The sequence below is a fragment of the Lynx rufus genome, unplaced genomic scaffold (genome assembly GCF_022079265.1).
Source record: "Lynx rufus isolate CCGP_SWC_20201006 ecotype Redwood Valley unplaced genomic scaffold, mLynRuf1.p SCAF_23, whole genome shotgun sequence".
NCBI classification, from domain to species: Eukaryota; Metazoa; Chordata; class Mammalia; order Carnivora; family Felidae; genus Lynx; species Lynx rufus.
This window is the reverse complement of record NW_025814838.1, coordinates 8,135,357-8,155,709: the sequence shown is the minus strand read 5'-3', so window position 1 is coordinate 8,155,709 and position 20,353 is coordinate 8,135,357. Positions and strand designations below refer to the sequence as shown.

Genomic DNA, 20,353 nt, shown 5'->3' with positions numbered 1-20,353 from the left:
TAGTAGCTGCTTTAAAGTTTTTTTGTTTTTTTCAGGTAATTCCAATATCTATCACCATTGGTATCTATTGATTGTCTCCTCCTGTGCAACCTGAGACTTGTGGTATCTTATATGCTGAGTAATTTTGGATTATATTCTGGACATTTGTGTATTGAACTCTGAGACTCTGGGTCCTATTTTAAATCATGTGGGGAATATTGATATTTTTGTTTAGCAGGTAATTGGCCTTGTCATAGGGTTGCCAGATGTAGCAAATAAAATACAGAGTGTCCAGTTAAATTTGAATTTCAAATAAAGTATGGCTAATATTTTAGTATAAGTGTGTTCCTCTTAAATATTTGTTACTTCTCTGAAATTCAGATTTAACTGAGCATCCTGTATTTTATCTGGCAACCCTACTTGCTTACGTTTAAGCCACAAGTTCCAACCTACCTCTGTGGGCTATGGTTGCAATATCAGTTCAGTTTTTTTTTTAATTTGTTATTATTTGAGAAATTGATAGTGGTTTCAGGCACAGGAACAATATAAGTACTGTTTTCTAGGAAATGCTAAACTGTACTGCAAGATGTAGGGGTATTATGCAAGTCTTATTTATTTATTTATTATCGAAGTATAATTAACACACAATGTTACATTAGTTTTCAGGTGTACAATACAGTGATTTGACAGCTCTATATATTATATTATGGTCACTATAAGCATAGCTATACCTGTCAGTGTACAACACTATTAGAGTACCATAGACCATGTTCCCTATGCTGTACCTTTACTTCCTGTGACTTATTCATTCCATAATTGGAAGCCAGTACCTCTCACTCCTCCTCACCCATTTTTTGTCCATTTTTGTCCATTTCCCCACCCATCTTCCTTCTGGCAACCACCAGTTTGTTCTCCATAGTTATGGGCCTGTTTTTGCTTTGTTTGTTTGGTTTTTTCACTTCTGCATACAAGTGAAATCATATGGTATTTGTGTTTCTCTGTCTGTCATATTTCACTTAGCATAATACCCTCTGGGTCTATCCATGTTGTCACAGTCAGGTCAGTTTTTTAAAACTTTGCTGTACTCTCTGAATCTTCCTGGATCTTAGACTTTTCAGCTTAGTAATCAAAGTGATTAGCATACTGGGAGCAGCTAAAATGGCGGAGAAGTAGGGGGACCCGAATTTCCCTCCTCCCTCAAACACACCTGTATTGAGTTCCAAACACTTGGAATACCCAGGAATACAGGCTGCAGAATGACAGAAAAATCTCCACAGGTGGAAAGAGACAGCTTGGCAGGACAGATGTGCGTGTTGGCGAATTGGGAGAGATAAAACAGGAGGCATATGCTCAGAAGAGAGGGGACCCCCTTCTGTGGAGAAACTAGAGAGGCTGTGGAAGTGTGGTATTGTACTTGGACAAGAGAAAAACCTCTCCGGACCATGGACCTGGGAACGAAAAATACGGAGAGAGCCAGATTCTACTTTGTAAACAGCCTTAGGAGATAAAGATCAGAGTTTTCAGGGGTGTGCGACTTTCTCTGGACTGGAGCCTGCCATGTGCGCGTGCCTGGTGGGGAGGGGAGCCAGCACTCTGTGTGGTAGTGATCTCAGGGGCGCACTGGGAGAGAGCAGTCCCCTCCCTTGAGTACTGTGGGAAGAGGATTGATTGCCCTCCCAAGGATAAAAGACCCTGCAGGCGCCATCCAGAGGCCCTTTGTGGGCTGGGCGGAGTGGCATTACCCCAGAACCAGGTTTGTGCAGAGCAGGATCCTTTAAGACATTGGGTTTTGAATCGCAGCGGAGCGCCTAGGAGGCACAGGAGACTGTGGAGCAGGACAAGCTGGCTGGCTTGCCCCCATGCTACTCTGTGAGGATGGCCTGAACAGCATGGTTTGATGTACCCAGTCCAGGGAGGAGAGTTTGGGGTGTCGCCATTTTTCTCCCCATCACCAACACAACGGGGCTTCATAGAACAGAACAGCAGCCCCTAGTTGAGGTGGGACCAGCTTATACCAAACTCTGCCCCTCTGTGCCTGGTAACTGCTTATCAACTGGAGCGGGACTGGCACTGACTGAACCAGATGGCCTCTCCTCCAGACCAGCACAGCCACTGGTCCCAGGCACTAACAGAGAACTATTCTATGGTTTTGTGTGTTAGTCTGTTTTTTTAATTATTATTATTATTATTATTATTATTATTATTATTATTTCACTTTTCCCTTCTTTTTCCTTTTGCCAGCCTCTTTTTTTTTTTTTTTTTTTTTCCTTTCCTTTGGAATCAGGCTTATAGTTTCTGTTTAGATTTTTGGTCAATTCCTATTATCTCTCTACATCTTTCTCTCTTTCTTTCTTTCTTTCTTTCTTTCTTTCTTCTTTCTTTCTTTCTTCTGATTGTTTAATCAGGCATTTTTATTCTTTTTACACCTTTTCTGTATCTCCTTTTTATTTATTTTCCTCTGTCTCTCTTAGAATTAAGCCTTGTAATTCCTTTGATTTTCTGCCTGGTCTTTTTTTTTTCCCCTGCCCCTTTCATTTTTCTCTTTGTATGAGATAAGGCTTTCCCCCCACCTTCCTCCCCTTTTTTTTTCAGAGTTACTTCAGTGAACAAATCAAAGCACACCTGGTGGTTAAAGAATATCCTACTAAAGAATGAATGGGTCAACCAGAAAATTAATGAAGAAATTAAAAAAACACATGGAAGCAAATAAAAATGGAAACATGGCAGTCTAAACCCATTGGGGTGCAGCAAAGGCAGTCCTAAGAGGATAATACATCGCAGTTCCGGCCTATCTCAAGAAGCAAGAAAGGTCCCAAATTTAGAATGTAACCTCATAGCTAAAGGAACTAGAGAGACAGCAGCAAATAAAACCCAAAGCCAGCAGAGGAAGAGAAATAATAAAGATTAGAGCAGAAATAAACAATACAGAATCCAAAAAAACCCAGTAGAACAGATCAATGAATCAAAGAACTGGTTTGTTGAAAGAATAAACAAAATTGATAACCCCCTAGCCAGACTTCTCAAAAAGGAGAGAGGACCCAAATAGAATCACGAATGAAAGAGGAGAGATCACACCAACACCCACAGAAATGCAAACAATTATTAGAGAATACTATGAAAAATTATATGCCAACAAACTGGAAATCTGGAAAACATGGACAAATTCCTAGACACTCACAAACTACCAAAACTGAAACAGGAAGAAATAGAAAATTTGAACAAACCCATAATCAGCAAAGAAATTGAATCAGTTATCACAAAACTCTCAACAAATAAAAGTCCTGGGCCAGATGGCTTCCCGGGGGAATTCTACCAGACACTTAAAGCAGAGTTAATACCTTGTCTTCTCAGACTGTTCCAAAAAGAAAAAGAAAAAGAAGGAAAGCTGCCAGATGCAGACTATGAAGCCAGCATTACCTTGATTCTAAAACCAAAGACCTCCCTAAAGAAGAGAATTACAGGCCATTATCCCTGATGTATATGGATGAAAAATTCTCAACAAGATACTGGCTAATGGAATTCAACCATACACTAAAATAATTACTCACCATGATCAAGTGGGATTCATTCCTGGGCTGCAAGCCTGGCTTAATATTCATGAATCAATCACCATGATACATCACATTAATAGAAGAGAGGATAAGAAACATATGATCCTGTTAGTAGATGCAGTAAAAGCATTTGACAAAATACAGCATCCCCTCTTAATAAAAACCCTCAAGAAATTTGGGATAGAAGAAACATAACTTAACATCATAAAAGCCATACATGAAACGCCCACAACTAATATCATCCTCAATGGGGAAAAACTGAGAGCTTTCCACCTGAGATTGGGAACACAACAGGGATGCCCACTCTCACCACTGTTGTTTAACATAGTGTTGGAAGTCCTAGCCTCACCAACCAGGCAACAAAAAGAAATAAAAAGTATCTAAATTGGCAAAGAAGAAGTCAAACTTTCACTTTTTGCAGATGACATGATGCTCTACATGGAAAACCCAAAAGACTCAACCAAAAAACTGCTAGAACTGATCCATGAATTCACAAAACCACAGGAGATAAAATCAATGTACAGAAATCAGTTGCATTTCTATGCACCAATAATGAAGCAACAGAAAGAAATATCAAGTTATTGATCCCATTTACAATTGCATCAAGAACTATAAAATACCTAGGAATAAATGTAATCAAAGAGGTAAAAGATCTGTACGCTGAAAACTATGGAAAGCTTAAGAAAGAAATTGAAGGGGACACAAAGAAATGGAAAAGCATTCCATGCTCATGGATTAGAAGAATAAATATCGTTAAAATGTCAATACTACCCAAAGCAATCTACGCATTCAGTTCAAGCCCAATCAACATAGCACTAGCATTCTTCACAGAGTTAGAACAAAAGGTCCTAAAATTTGTATGGAAGCACAAAAGACCTCAAATAGCCAAAGTAATGTTGAAAAAGAAAACCAAAGCTGGAGGCATCAGAATCCCAGACTTTAGCCTGTATTACAAAGTTGGAATCATCAAGACAGTATAGCGTGGCACAAAAATAGACACATAGACCAGTGGAACAGAATAGAGAACCCAGAAATAGACCCACAAATATATGGCCAACTAATCTGCAACAAAGCACAAAAGAGTATCCAATGGAAAAAAAGACAGTCTTTTTAGCAAATGGTGCTGGGAGAACAGGATAGCAACATGCAGAAGAATGAACCTGGACCACTTACTTACACCATACACAAAAATAAATTCAAAATGGATTAAAGACCTAAATGTGAGACAGGAAACCATCAAAATCCTCAAGGAGAAAACAGGCAACAACCTCTTTGATCCAGCTGCAGCAACTTCTTACTTGACATGTCTCTGAACTATTGGTCAAACTATTGGTCATGTCAACGAACTATTGGTACCTCATGAAAGTAAAAGTTTTCTGCACAGCAAAGGAAACAATCAAAACTAAAAGGCAACTGACAGAATGGGAGATGTTTGCAAATGACATATTGGGTAAATGGATAAAAATCTATAAAGAACTTACTGAACTCAACACCTGAAAAACAAATAACCCAGTGAAGAAATGGGCAGAAGACATGAATAGACACTTTTCCAAAGAAGACATCCACATGGCAAACAGACACATAAAAGATGTTCAGTATCACTCATCATCAGGGAAATACAAATCAAACCACATTTAGATACCACCTCACACTGGTCAGAGTGGCTAAAATTAACAACTCAGGAAACAACAGATGTTGGTGAAGATGTGGAGAAAGGGGAACCGTCTTGCACTGTTGGTGGGAATGCAAACTGGTGCAGCCACTCTGAAAAATAGTATGGAGATTTGTCAAAAAATTAAAAATAGAACTACTCTACGACCCCGCAATAGCCTACTAGGAATTTATTCTAAGAATATAAAACGCTGATTTGAAGGGGTATGTGCACCCCAATATTTATAGCAGCTGTATCAACAATAACTAAATTATGGAAAGAGCCCAAATGTCCATGAACTGATGAATGGATAAAGAAGATGTGTGTGTGTGTGTGTGTGTGTGTGTGTGTGTGTGTGTGTGTGTATACAGTGCAATACTACTTGGCAATGAAAAAGAATAAAATCTTGCCATTTGCAACAACATGGATGGAACTAGAGGGTATTATGCTAAGTAGAATAAGTCAGTCAGAGAAAGACAGATATCATATGTTTTTACTCACATGTGGAATTTGAAAAACTTAATAGAAGACCGTAGGGGAAGGGAAGGAAAAATAAGTAACAGAGCGGGAAGCCAACCATAAGAGACTCTTAAATACAAAGAACAAACTGAGGGTTGGAGGGTGGGGAATATCAATGATGGGCATTGAGGAGGGCACTTGTTGGGATGAGCACTGGGTGTTGTATGCACCCTTCATTGTGGTCTCCTGGCCAGAAACCGTGTTACTATGAGTGCTTGCCCTGAAAGTTCAGAAGTACTTGTGATGCTCTTCCTTGCTGCATTCCCTGATTACTCTTTCTGATTCACTCACTGAAAGGATGCGACACCTCTGAGTACTGATGCAATGGATGCCACATCCTTCTCCCCCCTTAGCATATCTCGAAGTCTACTTTGGATTCTGAAAGACCTATGAGGCCATGAAATGCTTAAAAATGGTTAAAATGGCAAATTTTATGTTATGTGTATTTTATCACAACTTCTGAAAAGTACATAGCCTTTTAGCCACCCTCTCCATAGTAGCAGATCACCCCAGGGAACACCTTATAAGGTAAATATTGTGATTTTTCTGATTTTACAGATGATAAGCAGCTATAGACTAATTATTTTGCTGAAAATTATATACCTTGTGAGAGAGTTAGGATTTGAACTCAAGGTACCAGAAGGAAGATGGCGGCGTAGGAGGATGCTGGGCTCACTGCATCCTGCTGATCACTTAGATTACACCTACACTTGCCTAAATAACCCAGAAAACCACCAGAAGACTGGCAGAATGGACTCTCCAGAGCCAAGCGTAGACGAGAGGCCCACGGAAGACAGAAGACGGTAGGAAGGGCGGAGAGGTGGTGCGTGCTACACGGACTGGCGGGAGGGAGCCGGGGTGGAGGGGCGGCCCACCAGCAAAGTAGAGCCCCTGAGTCTGGCTGGCAAAAGCGGAGGGGCCAGACGGAGTGTGTTCTGACAGCAAGCAGGACTTAACATCTGGAAGGTTATAAGCTAACAGCTCTGCTTGGAGAATGGGAGGGCTGGAGGACAACGGGAAGGAGAGTTGTTGAGCCACGGATGACAGAGCCCAGCTTGGTGGGGAACAAAGGCGCTCACCAGTGCCTTCTCCCTCGCCCATCCCCCAGCCAAAATCCCAAAGGGAACCAGTTCCTGCCAGGGAACTTGCTTGCACCACGCAAACACCCAACGCTATGCTTCTGTGGATATATCCCTCCAGCGGGTCTGACTCCCTCCCAGTGCTGCAGGGCCCCTCTGAAGCAGATCTCTGAAGGATAAGCGAGCTGAGCCTGACCCTCCCACCCCCGTGCACCTTGCCCATCCACTGCAGCTAATATGCCAGATCCCCAGAACCACAAGCCTGGCAGTGTGCAAGTAGCCCAGACAGGCCATGCCACCCCACAGTGAATCCCACCCCTAGGAGAGGGAAAGAGAAGGTACACACCAGTCTGACTGTGGCCCCCAGCGGTGGGCTGGGGGCAGACATCAGGTCTGACTGCGGCCCCGCCCATCAACTCCAGTTATTCAAGACAGCACAGGGAAGTGCCCTGCAGTTCCGCAGCACTCCAGGGACTATCCAAAATGACGAAATGGAAGAATTACCCTCAAAAAAAGTCCAGGAAATAATGACAGCTAACGAACTGATCAAAAAGGATTTAAACAATATAACAGAAAGTGAACTTAGAGTAATAGTCATAAAATTAGTCGCTGGGCTTGAAAACAGTATAAAGGACAGCAGAGAATCTATTGCTACAGAGATCAAGGAATTAAGGAACAGCCAGGAGGAGCTCAAAAATGCTATAAATGAGCTGCAAAATAAAATGGAGACAACCACAGCTCGGATTGAAGAGGCAGAGGAGAGAATAGGTGAACTGGAAGATAAAATCATGGAAAAAGAGGAAGCTGAGAAAAAGAGAAAAAAAATCCAGGAGTATGAGGGAAAATTAGAGAACTAAGTGATGCACTAAAGAGAAATAATCTACGCATAATCGGTATTCCAGAGGAGGAAGAGAGAGGGAAAGATGATGAAGGTGTACTTGAAGAAATCATAGCTGAGAACTTCCCTGATCTGGGGAAGGAAAAGGCATTGAAATCCAAGAGGCACAGAGAACTCCCTTCAGACGTAACTTGAATTGATCTTCTGCACGACATATCATAGTGAAACTGGCAAAATTCAAGGATAAAGAGAACATTCTCAAAGCAGCTAGGGATAAACGTGCTCTAACATATAAAGGGAGACCTATAAGACTCGTGACCGATCTCTCTACTGAAACTTGGCAGGCCAGAAAGGAATGGCAGGAGATCATCAATATGATGAACAGAAAAAATATGCAGTCAAGAATCCTTTATCCAGCAAGTCTGTCATTTAGAATAGAAGGAGAGATAAAGGTCTTCTCAAACAAACAAAAACTGAAGGAATTCGTCACCACTATACCAGCCCTACAAGAGATCCTAAGGGGGATCTTGTGAGACAAAGTACCAGAGACATCACTACAAGCATGAAACCTATAGACATCACAATGACTCCAAACCCATATCTTTCTTTAATAACACTGAACATAAATGGACTAAATGTGCCAAACAAAAGACACAGGGTATCAGAATGGATAAAGAAAAACAAGACCCATCTATTTGCTGTCTACAAGAGACTCATTTTAGACCTGAGGACACCTTCAGATTGAAAGTGAGGAGATGGAGAACTATTTATCATGCTACTGGACTTATATCAGACAAACTAGACTTTAAATTAAAGGCTGTAACAAGAGATGAAGATGGGCATTATATAATAATCACAGGGTCTATCCATCAGGAAGAGCTAACAATTAGAAATGTCTATGCGCTGAATACGGGAGCCCCCAAATATATAAAACAATTCATCACAAACATAAGCAACATTATTGATAAGAATGTGGTAATTGCAGGGGACTTTAACACCCCACTTATGGAAATGGATAGATCATCTAGACACACGGTCCATAAAGAAACAAGGGCCCTGAATGATACATTGGATCAGATGGACTTGACAGATATATTTAGAACTCTGCATCCCAAAGCAACAGAATATACTTTCTTCTAGAGTGCACATGGAACATTCTCCAAGATAGATCACATACTGGGTCACAAAACAGCCCTTCATAAGTATACGAGAATTGAGATCATACCATGCATACTTTCAGACCACAATGCTATGAAGCTTGAAATCAACCACAGGAAAAAGTCTGGAAAACCTCCAAAAGCATGGAGGTTAAAGAACACCCTACTAAAGAATGAGTGGGTCAACCAGGCAATTAGAGAAGACATTTAAAAATATATGGAAACAAACGAAAATGAAAATACAACAATCCAAACGCTTTGGGATGCAGCGAAGGCAGTCCTGAGAGGAAAATACATTGCAATCCAGGCCTATCTCAAGAAACAAGAAAAATCCCAAGTACAAAATCTAACAGCACACCTAAAGGAAATAGAAGCAGAACGGCAAAGACAGCCTAAACCCAGCAGAAGAAGAGAAATAATAAAGATCAGGGCAGAAATAAACAATATAGAATCTAAAAAACTGTAGAGCAGATCAACGAAACCAAGAGTTGGTTTTTTGAAAAAATAAACACAATTGATAAACCTCTAGCCAGGCTTCTCAAAAAGCAAAGGGAGATGACCCAAATAGATAAAATCATGAATGAAAATGGAATTATTACAACCAATCCCTCAGAAATACAAGCAATTATCAGGGAATACTATGAAAAATTATATGCCAACAAACTGGACAACCTGGAAAAAATGGACAAATTCCTAAACACCCACACGCTTCCAAAACTCAATCAGGAGGAAATAGAAACCTTGAACAGACCCATAACCAGTGAAGAAATTGAATCAGTTATCAAAAATCTCCCAACAAATAAGAGTCCAGGACTAGATGGCTTCCCAGGGGAGTTCTACCAGACATTTAAAGCAGAGATAATACCTATCCTTCTCAAGACATTCCAAAAAATAGAAAGGGAAGGAAAACTTCCAGACTCATTCTATGAAGCCAGTATTACTTTGATTCCTAAACCAGACAGAGACCCAAGTAAAAAAAGAGAACTACAGGCCAATATCCCTGATGAATATGGATGCAAAAATTCTCAATAAAATACTAGCAAATCAAATTCAACAGCATGTAAAGAGAATTATTCACCATGATCAAGTGGGATTCATCCTGGGATGCAGGGCTGGTTCAACATTCGCAAATCAATCAACGTGATACATCACATTAATAAAAGAAAAGATAAGAACCATATGATCCTGCCCATCGATGCAGAAAAAGCATTTGACAAAATTCAGCATCTTTCTTAATAAAAATCCTCGAGAAAGTCGGGATACAAGGAACATACTTAAAGATCATCAAAGCCATTTATGAAAAGCCCACAGCTAACATCATCCTCAATGGGGAAAAGCTGAGAGCTTTTTCCCTGAGATCAGGAACACGACAGGGATGTCCACTCTCACCGCTGTTGTTTAACATAGTATTGGACGTGCTAGCATCAGCAATCAGAAAACAAAAGGAAATCAAAGCATCAAAATTGGCAAAGATGAAGTCAAGCTTTCACTTTTTGCAGATGACACGATATTATACATGGAAAATCCGATAGACTCCACCGAAAGTCAGCTACAACTGATACATGAATTTAGTAAAGTCGCAGGATACAAAATCAATACACAGAAATCAGCTGCATTCTTATACACTAATAATGAAGCAACAGAAAGGCAAATAAAGAACCTGATCCCATTCACAATTGCACCAAGAAGCATAAAATACCTAGGGATAAATCTAACCAAAATGTACAAAATCTGTATGCTGAAAACTATAGAAAGCTTAGGAAGGAAATTGAAGAAGATATAAAGAAATGGAAAAACATTCCATGCTCATGGATTGGAAGAATAAATATTGTCAAAATGTCAATACTACCCAAAGCTATCTACACATTCAATGCAATCCCAATCAAAATTGCACCAGCATTCTTCTAGAAACTAGAACAAGCGATCCTAAAATTCATATGGAACCACAAAAGGCCCCGAATAGCCAAAGTAATTTTGAAGAAGAAGACCAAAGCAGGAGGCATCACAATCCCAGACTTTAGCCTCTACTACAAAGCTGTCATCATCAAGACAGCATGGTATGGGCACAAAACCAGACACATAGACCAATGGAATAGAATAGAAACCCCAGAACTAGACCCACAAATGTATGGCCAACTCATCTTTAACAAAGCAGGAAAGAACATCCAATGGAAAAAAGACAGTCTCTTTAACAAATGGTGCTGGGAGAACTGGACAGCAACATGCAGAAGATTGAAACTAGACTGCTTTCTCACATCATTCACAAAAATAAACTCAAAATGGATAAAGGACCTGAATGCGAGACAGGAAACCATCAAAGCCCTAGAGGAGAAAGCAGGAAAAGACCTCTCTGACCTCAGCCGTAGCAATTTATTACTTGACACATCCCCAAAGGCAAGGGAATTAAAAGCAAAAATGAACTACTGGGACCTTATGAAGATAAAAAGCTTCTGCACAGCAAAGGAAACAACCAACAAAACTAAAAGGCCACCAACGGAATGGGAAAAGATATTTGCAAATGACATATCGGACAAAGGGCTAGTATCCAAAATCTATAAAGAGGTCACCAAACTCCACACCCGAAAAACAAATAACCCAGTGAAGAAATGGGTAGAAAACATGAATAGACACTTCTCTAAAGAAGACATCCGGATGGCCCACAGGCACATGAAAAGATGCTCAACATCGCTCCTTATCAGGGAAATACAAATCAAACCACACTCAGATATCACCTCACGCCAGTCAGAGTGGCCAAAATGAACAAATCAGGAGACTATAGATGCTGGCGAGGATGTGGAGAAACGGGTGCAGCCAGTCTAGAAAACAGTGTGGAGGTTCCTCATAAAATTAAAAATAGACCTACCCTATGACCCAGCAGTAGTACTACTAGGAATTTACCCAAGGGACACAGGAGTACTGATGCATAGGGGCACTTGTACCCCAATGCTTATAGCAGCACTCTCAACAATAGCCAAATTGTGGCAAGAGCCTAAATGTCCATCAACTGATGAATGGATAAAGAAATTGTGGTTTATATACACAATGGAGTACTACGTGGCAATGAGAAACAATGAAATATGGCCCTTTGTAGCAACATGGTGGAACTAGAGGGTGTTATGCTAAGTGAAATAAGCCATACAGAGAAAGACAGATACCATATGGTTTCACTCTTATGTGGATCCTGAGAAACTTAACAGAAACCCATGGGGGAGGGGAAGGAAGAAAAAAAAAAAAGAGGTTAGAGTGGGAGAGAGCCAAAGCATAAGAGACTCTTAAAAACTGAGAACAAACTGAGGGTTGATGGGGGGTGGGAGGGAGGGGTGGGGAGGTGATGGGTATTGAGGGCACCTTTTGGGATGAGCACTGGGTGTTGTATGGAAACCAATTTGACAATAAACTTCATATATTAAAAAAAAATGAAACCTGGGAGCCAAAAAAAAAAAAAAACCTGATATTTAGGGATACTCTTTCATTAGAGTGCGGTGACTGGGAGTTAGGTGACTTGGTGTTTTTTGTTCAGACTGTGTTAATCAGTAGCTTTATGATCCTAAATAATCAGGGTTTCTTCTTTGTCAAGTTTCTTCTGAAAACGAATGTTTGGACTAGGTGACCTTTTAGGTCCCTTACACTAAGGTTCTGTGATATTAATTATTAGGACTTTAGCCGATTAAATCAGCTGAGGATAGGTTGTCAGAATTAGTGAAATTAGATTAGAATTAGTTCAGTGAAATTTAAAAGTGATATATTTTTTAAAAATATTTATTTTGAGAGAGAGAGAGCGAGATCGAGCATGGCGGAGGGGCAGAGAGAGAGGGAGAGAGAGAGTCTGAAGCAGGCTTCGCTCTGTCCTTGCAGAGCCAAACGCAGGGCTCAAACTCATGAACCAGGAGATGGCACCTGGGCTTCAGGAATCAGATGCTTAACCAACTGAGCCACCCAGGTGCTCTCACTTTCTTAACTTTTTAAGTACATAATACAACATTGTTAATTATAGGCACATTGTGCAACACATTTCTAAAACTTTTAATGTTGCAAACCTGAAATGCTACCCATTAAACAATTCCTGATTTTCCTCTCCTTCCGTCCCTTGCAAACCAAGATTCTACTTTGTATTTCTTTGTATCTACATCAGATTCCTAATGTAAATGGAATCACGCATTACTTGTCTTTTTGTGCCTAGTGTCATCAGGATGCCTCTATGTTGTAGCATATGACAGAATTGCTCTTTTTTAAAGGCTGAATAGTATACTACATTTTGTTTATCCATTCATTTGTGGAGGGTTGCTTTCACCTTTGGCTATTATGAATAATGCTGCAGCATACATGAGTATGTAAATGATTTCTTTGAGATCTTTTTTCAATTCTTTTGGATATATGCTAAGAAGTGGGATTGCTGGATCATATGATTGTTATTTTAGTATTTTGAGAAACCTCTGTACTGTGCACCATTTTATATCCCTACCAACAGTGCACAAGGATTCCAATTTCTTTACATCCTCACTATCACTTGTTCTTTTCTGGTTTTTTTTGGTAGTGGCCATCCTAACAGTTGTGCAGTGGTATCTCATTTTGCTTTGGATATGCGTTTCCCTGATGATTAGTGAAATTGAATGCTTTTTCTGGTGTGTTTTGACCATCTGTGTTTTCTTTGGAGAAATGTCTATTCAAGTCCTTTGCCCATTTTTTTAATAGGCTTATTTTTATTGTTGAGTTAGAGAAGTTCTTTATATATTCTGGATATTAACCCTCTATCAGTTATATGGTTTGTGAATATTTCCTCCCGTTCAATAGATTGCTCTTTCACTGTTGATTGTTTCCTTCACTGTGCACAAGCTTTTCAGTTTGAAGTCATCTCATTTGTCTGTCTTCTGCTTTTGTCACCTATGCTTTTGGTATCATATCCAGTAAATCACTGTCAAATCTAATGTCACAAAGACTTTGCCGTATGTTTTCTTCTAGAGTTTTATAGCTTCAGGTATTATGTTTAGGTCTTTAATATATTTTGATTTAACTTTTGTATATAGTATAAGATAAGGATCCAGCCTCATTATTTTGCATGTGGATATCCAGTTTATCCAGCACCATTTGTTTTGAAGAGTGTGTCCTCTCTCCTAGTGCCCTTGTTGAAGGTCATTTGACCAGATATGTGAGAATTTTACTTTGGGCTGTCTGTTATGTTGGTCTCTATGTCTGTCTTTTTTTTTTTATGTTTATTTATTTATTTGAGGGGGAGAATCCAAAGCAGGATCTGCAATGACAGTGGCCGATACAGGGCTTGATCCCACAAACCTGAACCAAAAGCAAGAGTTGGATGCTTAACTGACTGAGCCACCAGGTGCCCCTCTATGGTGTCTTTATGCTGCTACTGTACCATACTATTTTGATTACTGTAACTTTGCAATATATTTTGAAACCAGGAATTGTGAGGCCTCCAGCTCACAAGAGCAAGTGTTCTCTTTGCTGAAGATCATTTAGACTATTTGAGGTTCTTTGAAATTTCATATGGATTTTAAGATCATTTTTCTGTTTCTGCAAAAGATGCCACTGGGGTTTTTAAAAAAAGTTTTATTTAAATTCCAGTTAGTTAACATACAGTATAATATTAGTTTTGGGTGTACAGTTTGGTGATTCAACACTTTTAAACACACCTAGTGCTCATCACAAGTGCACTGGGATTTTGATAGAGATTGCATTGAATCTGTAGGTCATTCTAGGTAGTATGGCTAAGTAAGTTTTCCAATCCAGGAACAAGGAATGTCTTTACATTTACTTGTGTCATCTTTAATTTCTTTCAGCATTGTTTTTTAGCTTTCAGTCTATAAGTCTTTTACCTCCTCAGTTAAGTTTATTCCTCTGTATTTTATTCTTTATGATGCTATTGTAAATGGGATTGTATCACTTCTTGTTTTGCGCTTTTACTTCTATTTTCATGTCTGGGATATCTGGTATTGAATTACGTCTGGTATCAAATTCTCATTTATTTTGGCTGATAAAATCACATAAAGCAACTGTACCATTTTCATGCAGTATTTTAGTTTTGGGAAGATGGTGATACAATTCCATGTTATTTATTATCTGTTTGTGTCCCAAGTCGCTACAGGTTTTAGGAAGTTGTTTTGTTCTTTGAGTTAAAAGTTTTGGATTACCCAAATTGCCTTGTTTGTTTGCCTGGCTGTTTCTTGGCATGCTGAACTTGACCATCTTTGCTTTCTCATATAGGGTACATCATGGAAGGGTTCCTGCCTCTGCAGCATGCCCTGGATATTGCCATCATGATGTACCATAACAGCAGATCTGCATATGTTTTGTTCAATGATTTCCTCATTTTTTTTTAATTTTTTTTTTCAACGTTTATTTTTATTTTTGGGACAGAGAGAGACAGAGCATGAACGGGGGAGGGGCAGAGAGAGAGGGAGACACAGAATCGGAAACAGGCTCCAGGCTCTGAGCCATCAGCCCAGAGCCTGACGCGGGGCTCGAACTCCCGGACCGCGAGATCGTGACCTGGCTGAAGTCGGACGCTTAACCGACTGCGCCACCCAGGCGCCCCTCCTCATTTTTGTTAAGAGGTTTCCATCCCCTGTTTATTTTTATGATAGTTTTTTGTGGTTTTTTATAACTGTCTTCCCTTTGATAATTTTACTTATATTTTCTCTAACTGAACTTACCCTCCTCAGGACCATTGTTATGGAAAAGGAAAACAGATTAAAGGAAATGTCACTTTCTTTGTAGCATTTTGGGCCTGTGGAATACATTTGTGTTCTGTACATTTGACATATTGCAAAATGTGAATATTGCATATTCATGTATGAATGGTGAATAGATGTGAATATATTATATTGAATATATGATACATTCAATTATATACTGGATATATATTCAATGGTGAATAGTTACATTGTGATAGCAGTATACAAATATAGACTGGGTGGAGTATACACTATGTCATTTATCAATTTTCTGATGTTCTGCTTTTATCTAAATTCTTGATTTGGCCTGTAGTTTTATTGACTAAATGACTATTTGACAAGAATGTTATGGAAGGAGGTCATATATTAAATGTCCTGAGTCTTCTTTGGAGTAAAATGGGCAACAAGGAAATAATCATATGAGCTCTTGAATTAGACTAATTGAAGATGCACCTCAATTCCAAGATTTGAGATGCTTTTCAATATTAAGTCAAATTAAGACCATTGGTTAAGAACAGTGGCTCTAAAGTCAGAGAGAAAGCTGTTGATTCATCCATCTATCCACTGATTGGTTCACTTATTTATTAGTTACCTACACTTTATCAGGGAGTTTCATAAATCTTGGCTTTAAATCTTGACTCTGCCAAGTATTAATCCTGTGATCATAGCCTATTTCTTCAGACGTAAATTGAAGATAATACCAAATTTCTAGGCTATCAGGGAGATTAAGTGACATGTTATTTTAAGAATTATCTATCTAGGTGTATCTCTGACCTGTAGGAAACACTCGACAAATGGCAGTTAAAAAGGGAGGATGGAATTCCTAAAGGTTTAGTTGAGGAAATACTAATAAACTGAGCTACTTTTCTAATATGATAAGAACCTAGGGGTGTGGGCAAAGTTGTTCTTAAAGTACTGAGGGTGTGATGCTTGGTCTGAGCAATGGAAGACAACTGGAGTTCACTGAGGAGACAGCATGGGAGGATTGGCTTTGAGACTATCTGTATCCTAACCATGTTCCTATCAGTGCATTGTCAGAAGAAGGACTCTGGAAAGGAATGTGGAGGACAGCTTAGATTAAGGGTTGGCAAGCATTTTGTGGAAAGCACAAAAGTAGTGAATGTTTTAGGCTTGTGGGCCACATGTATCTCTGTCGCTTGCTTGCTTGCTTGCTTTCTTTCTTTCTACCACCTAGAAATGTAAAAGCCATTCTTAGCTCACAGGACGTACAAAAGTAGTCTGTGGGCTGGATTTGGCCAATAGGCTATAGTTTGCTGACACAAAGTTTGACTATGACATCAAGACTGAAGGTGTGGAACCAGTTGTGAGGTAATTGTAACAGACCAGGAGAAAAGCAAGGAGGGTCTGAGTCAAAGTGGTTTAGTATAAAGGAACAGAGAAGGAAGAGTTTAATAAATATTTGGGTGGTAGAAATCAATGGAAATGGGATATGTACATAATTAACTTCATATTCTGGAAGTTTGTACACACTTCTTTAAACGACTTTCTTTCCCATGTATCAGGCTGTTCTTAAGGTATTTTGATGTTGCTACTTATCAAGTTTATTGGGGTGAGGAAATATGATGTATTTCCTGAAGCGACAATGATGCTTGGGTTTAATGAAGACAGAATGGTATAGAGAGAAACATCATTCTTTTAAGGGGCAAGGGATTGTCTCTCCTCCTGGGTTGTCTAGATATGCTAATGAAATTATCCTCCCCCAAATCACCCAGGCTTGAAACTTCAATCTTATCAGTATAGTATAGTATAGTATAGTATAGTATAGTATAGTATAGTATGTTTAGTGTTAAGAATGTTGCCATTTCCTGCCTCTATAACTATTAGGTAAGTTTCTTAACTTCTCTGTGCCTCGCCTGTAAAATGGTGGTAAAAATATTCCTATCCCATTGGGTTGTGGCAATGATTAAAGAGATACTGGTTGTTAGAAGGAAATATTATGTAGCTGTCGATATTAGTTATCTGTTTTCTAAATCCTGTTTCTTTCTCACCATGTGTAGAAATGTCCTTTTCCAGTGCAAACTCTTAGTGATTTTTCACCATCCAGCTATTTCAGAAATCCTCTCATTGGTTTCCCTTATTACCGTTTCTCCTTAATCTTACTTCACATTAAACCCTTTTCCCTCCACCCCAAATGGTTCATTTTGTACCATTCTTCATTTTGGCTAGAGGGTTTGAAAGGGAACCCTTTTGGGTTCATAGGGTCATAGGGTAGGTCATAGGGTAGGTCATAGGGTAGGTCATAGGGTAGTTCTATCTTGTGTATGTGTGCTTCAAGAAATTCTTTCATAATTGAGTTTTTATTGGTTGTTCTGAGGATCAATATACACAAATTCAATTTGTATAGAACTCTTAATGTATTACTGAAAATCTAAAAAATCATGTAGTTGTGATTCTTTTCCTTTTTAAAAAAATTTTTTTGATGTTTGTTTATTTTCGAGAGAGAGAAAAAGAGACAGAGTATGAGTGAGGGAGGGGCAGAGAAAGAGGGAGACACGGAATCTGAAGCAGACCCCAGGCTCTGAGCTATCAGTGCAGAGCCCAATGTGGGGCTTGAACCCACGAACCATGAAATCATGACCTGAGCTGAAGTTGGACACTTAACTGACTGAGCCACCCAGCGGCCCCAGTTGTGATTCTTTTCTAAAAGTTATTCCAGTGACCTTTCAGCTTAAAATTTGGAGGCAAATTTTCCTTAACAGTATATCAAGTATCAATATCTTCAAATGTTGATATGCCATTAGAGCGTTAAGTCCCATTAATTCACAATTTAGTATCATATACACTACATACTCAAATTTTCAATCTTTTACAGCACGTTAACAAAGTTACTAGGAAACTGGACTACCATGACAAAGATGCTACAGAATGCATCAGATTCTGATGGGGAGAGCCAAGATCAAGGGGTGGTTTTCTTTAGGAAACAATTCTACCAAAAACAACATGGGAATAGAAGTAATTTAAAATGTTCAAGACATATTAAATGCACGACTGACTCCAAATTGCCATTTAGTATGCTTGGTATTATAGGATGTAAAAACTACCCCATCTATGGAATGTTAAGCTGACACCCAAGACAGTCAAATCCTCTCATATTCAATATCCCACTATTTTCTGGTTGTACAAAAAAATAACTAGCAAATGATTTCACTTCTTTAAAAAAAGCATTTACACTTAAAAAAATTAGGTGAGGTGGGGTTCCCTCCTTCTTAAAATGTTTCTAGAGCTACTAAAAAACTTGCATTTACAAAATAGTTGATAACAATATTCCTCTGGATTGTACAAGGTGGGAGACAGGGAACACTGATAAGACATGGGATATGATCTTAATCAGATTTGGCTTCCTTCTCTCCTGCTTCATCAGAGGCTGGGCTCTCCTCATTTTTAGTTTCTCCATTTTCTGCAGGTAAAGCTTCTTTTGTCTCTTGGTTAGCCACTTCAGCCTGTTTTCTCTTTGCTTTGCCTTCCCCCTTTGTTTGCACTTTCTTGTCTGAAGATTTATCCTTTCCTGTCGCCTTTTTGGATTTCATTTCCAATTTTGCAGGAGCAGATTTAGCTGACAACCTCGCTGCCCTTCCACTGGGCTCCTTCTTCTCCACCCCCTTGGTGGAGCTGACCTTCCTTTTGGGCATCGTGGGGGTGGGGTGAGTGCATGCTGGGTGCCTGCAGGCTGCTGGACTCCTAGAGCCTTCCTGAAGCTGGGCTGCCTGTCCACATCTGCTCCTCCCACTGCCAGAGCTGCTGTGACGCACTGGGTAGTTCTATCTTTAACTTCCTGAGAAATGTCCACACTGTTTTGCAGTGTAGCTGTACCTGTCTGCATTCCTACCAACAGTGTAAGAGGATTCCCCTTTCTCCACATCCTGTCCAACATCTGTTGTTTCCTCTGTTGTTAATTTTAGCCATTCTGACAGGTGTGAGGTGGTATCTCATTGTAGTTTTGATTTGCATTTCTCTGATGTTGAGTGAGATTGAGCATTGTTTCATGTGTCTGTTAGCCATCTGGATGTCTTTGGAGAAGTGTCTCTTCATGTCTTCTGCCCATTTCTTAACTCAATTATTTTTTAGGTGTTGAGTTTGATAAGTTCGTTATATATTTTGTATACTAACTCTTTATCTGATATATCCTTTGCACATATCTTTTCCCGTTCCCTCGGTTGCCTTTTAGTTTTGCTGATTGTTTCCTTTGCTGTGCAGAAGCTTTTTGTCTTGATGAGCTCCCAATAGTTCATGTTTGCTTTTGTTTTTCTTGCCTCCAGTGACATGTCTAGTAAGAAGTTGCTGCAGCGGAGGTCAAAGAGGTTGCTGCCTATTTTCTCCTCTAGGATTTTAATGGTTTCCTGTCTGACATTTAGGTCTTTCACACATTTTGAATTTATTTTTGTGTGTGGTATAAGAAAGTGGTCCAGTTTCATTCTTCTGCATGTCTCCATCCAGATTTCCTAACACCATTTGTTGTTTTTTTTCCATTTTTCTTTCTTGCTTTGTTGAAGATGAGTTGACCATATAGTTGTGAGTTCTCTTCTGGATCCTCCATTCTGTTCTATTGATCTGTCTGTTTTTGTTCCAGTACCATACTGTCTTGATGATTACAGCTTTCTAATACAGCTTGAAGTCTAGTCCAGAATTGTGATGCCTCCAGCTTTGCTTTTCTTTTTCAACATCACTATAGCTATTTGGTGTCTTTTCTGGTTCCATACAAATTTTAGAATTGTTTGTTCCAGTTCTGTGAAAAATGTTGATGTTATTTTGATAGGGATTGATTGAACGTGTGGATTCCTTTGGATAATATTGACATTTTAACAATATTTGCTCTCCCAATTCATGAGTATGGGATGTTTTTCCATTTCTTTTGTCTTCTTCAATTTCTTT

At 39.4% G+C, this 20,353-nt stretch overlaps 1 protein-coding gene across 1 annotated transcript; it reads right to left on the bottom strand.

Moving 5' to 3' along the window:
* Positions 1 to 18,807: 18,807 nt before the first annotated feature.
* Positions 18,808 to 19,113, bottom strand: LOC124517751 (non-histone chromosomal protein HMG-14-like). Its single transcript, XM_047087243.1, has one exon. It carries the CDS (start codon positions 19,111 to 19,113, stop codon positions 18,808 to 18,810), a length of 306 nt encoding a protein of 101 aa, XP_046943199.1.
* Between the last annotated feature and the right edge of the window lie 1,240 nt (positions 19,114 to 20,353).

What these genes read in the sequence shown, in the direction of transcription:
- LOC124517751 (XM_047087243.1), bottom strand. Translation starts at nt 19,113, where the DNA reads ATGCCCAAAAGGAAGGTCAGCTCCACCAAGGGGGTGGAGAAGAAGGAG.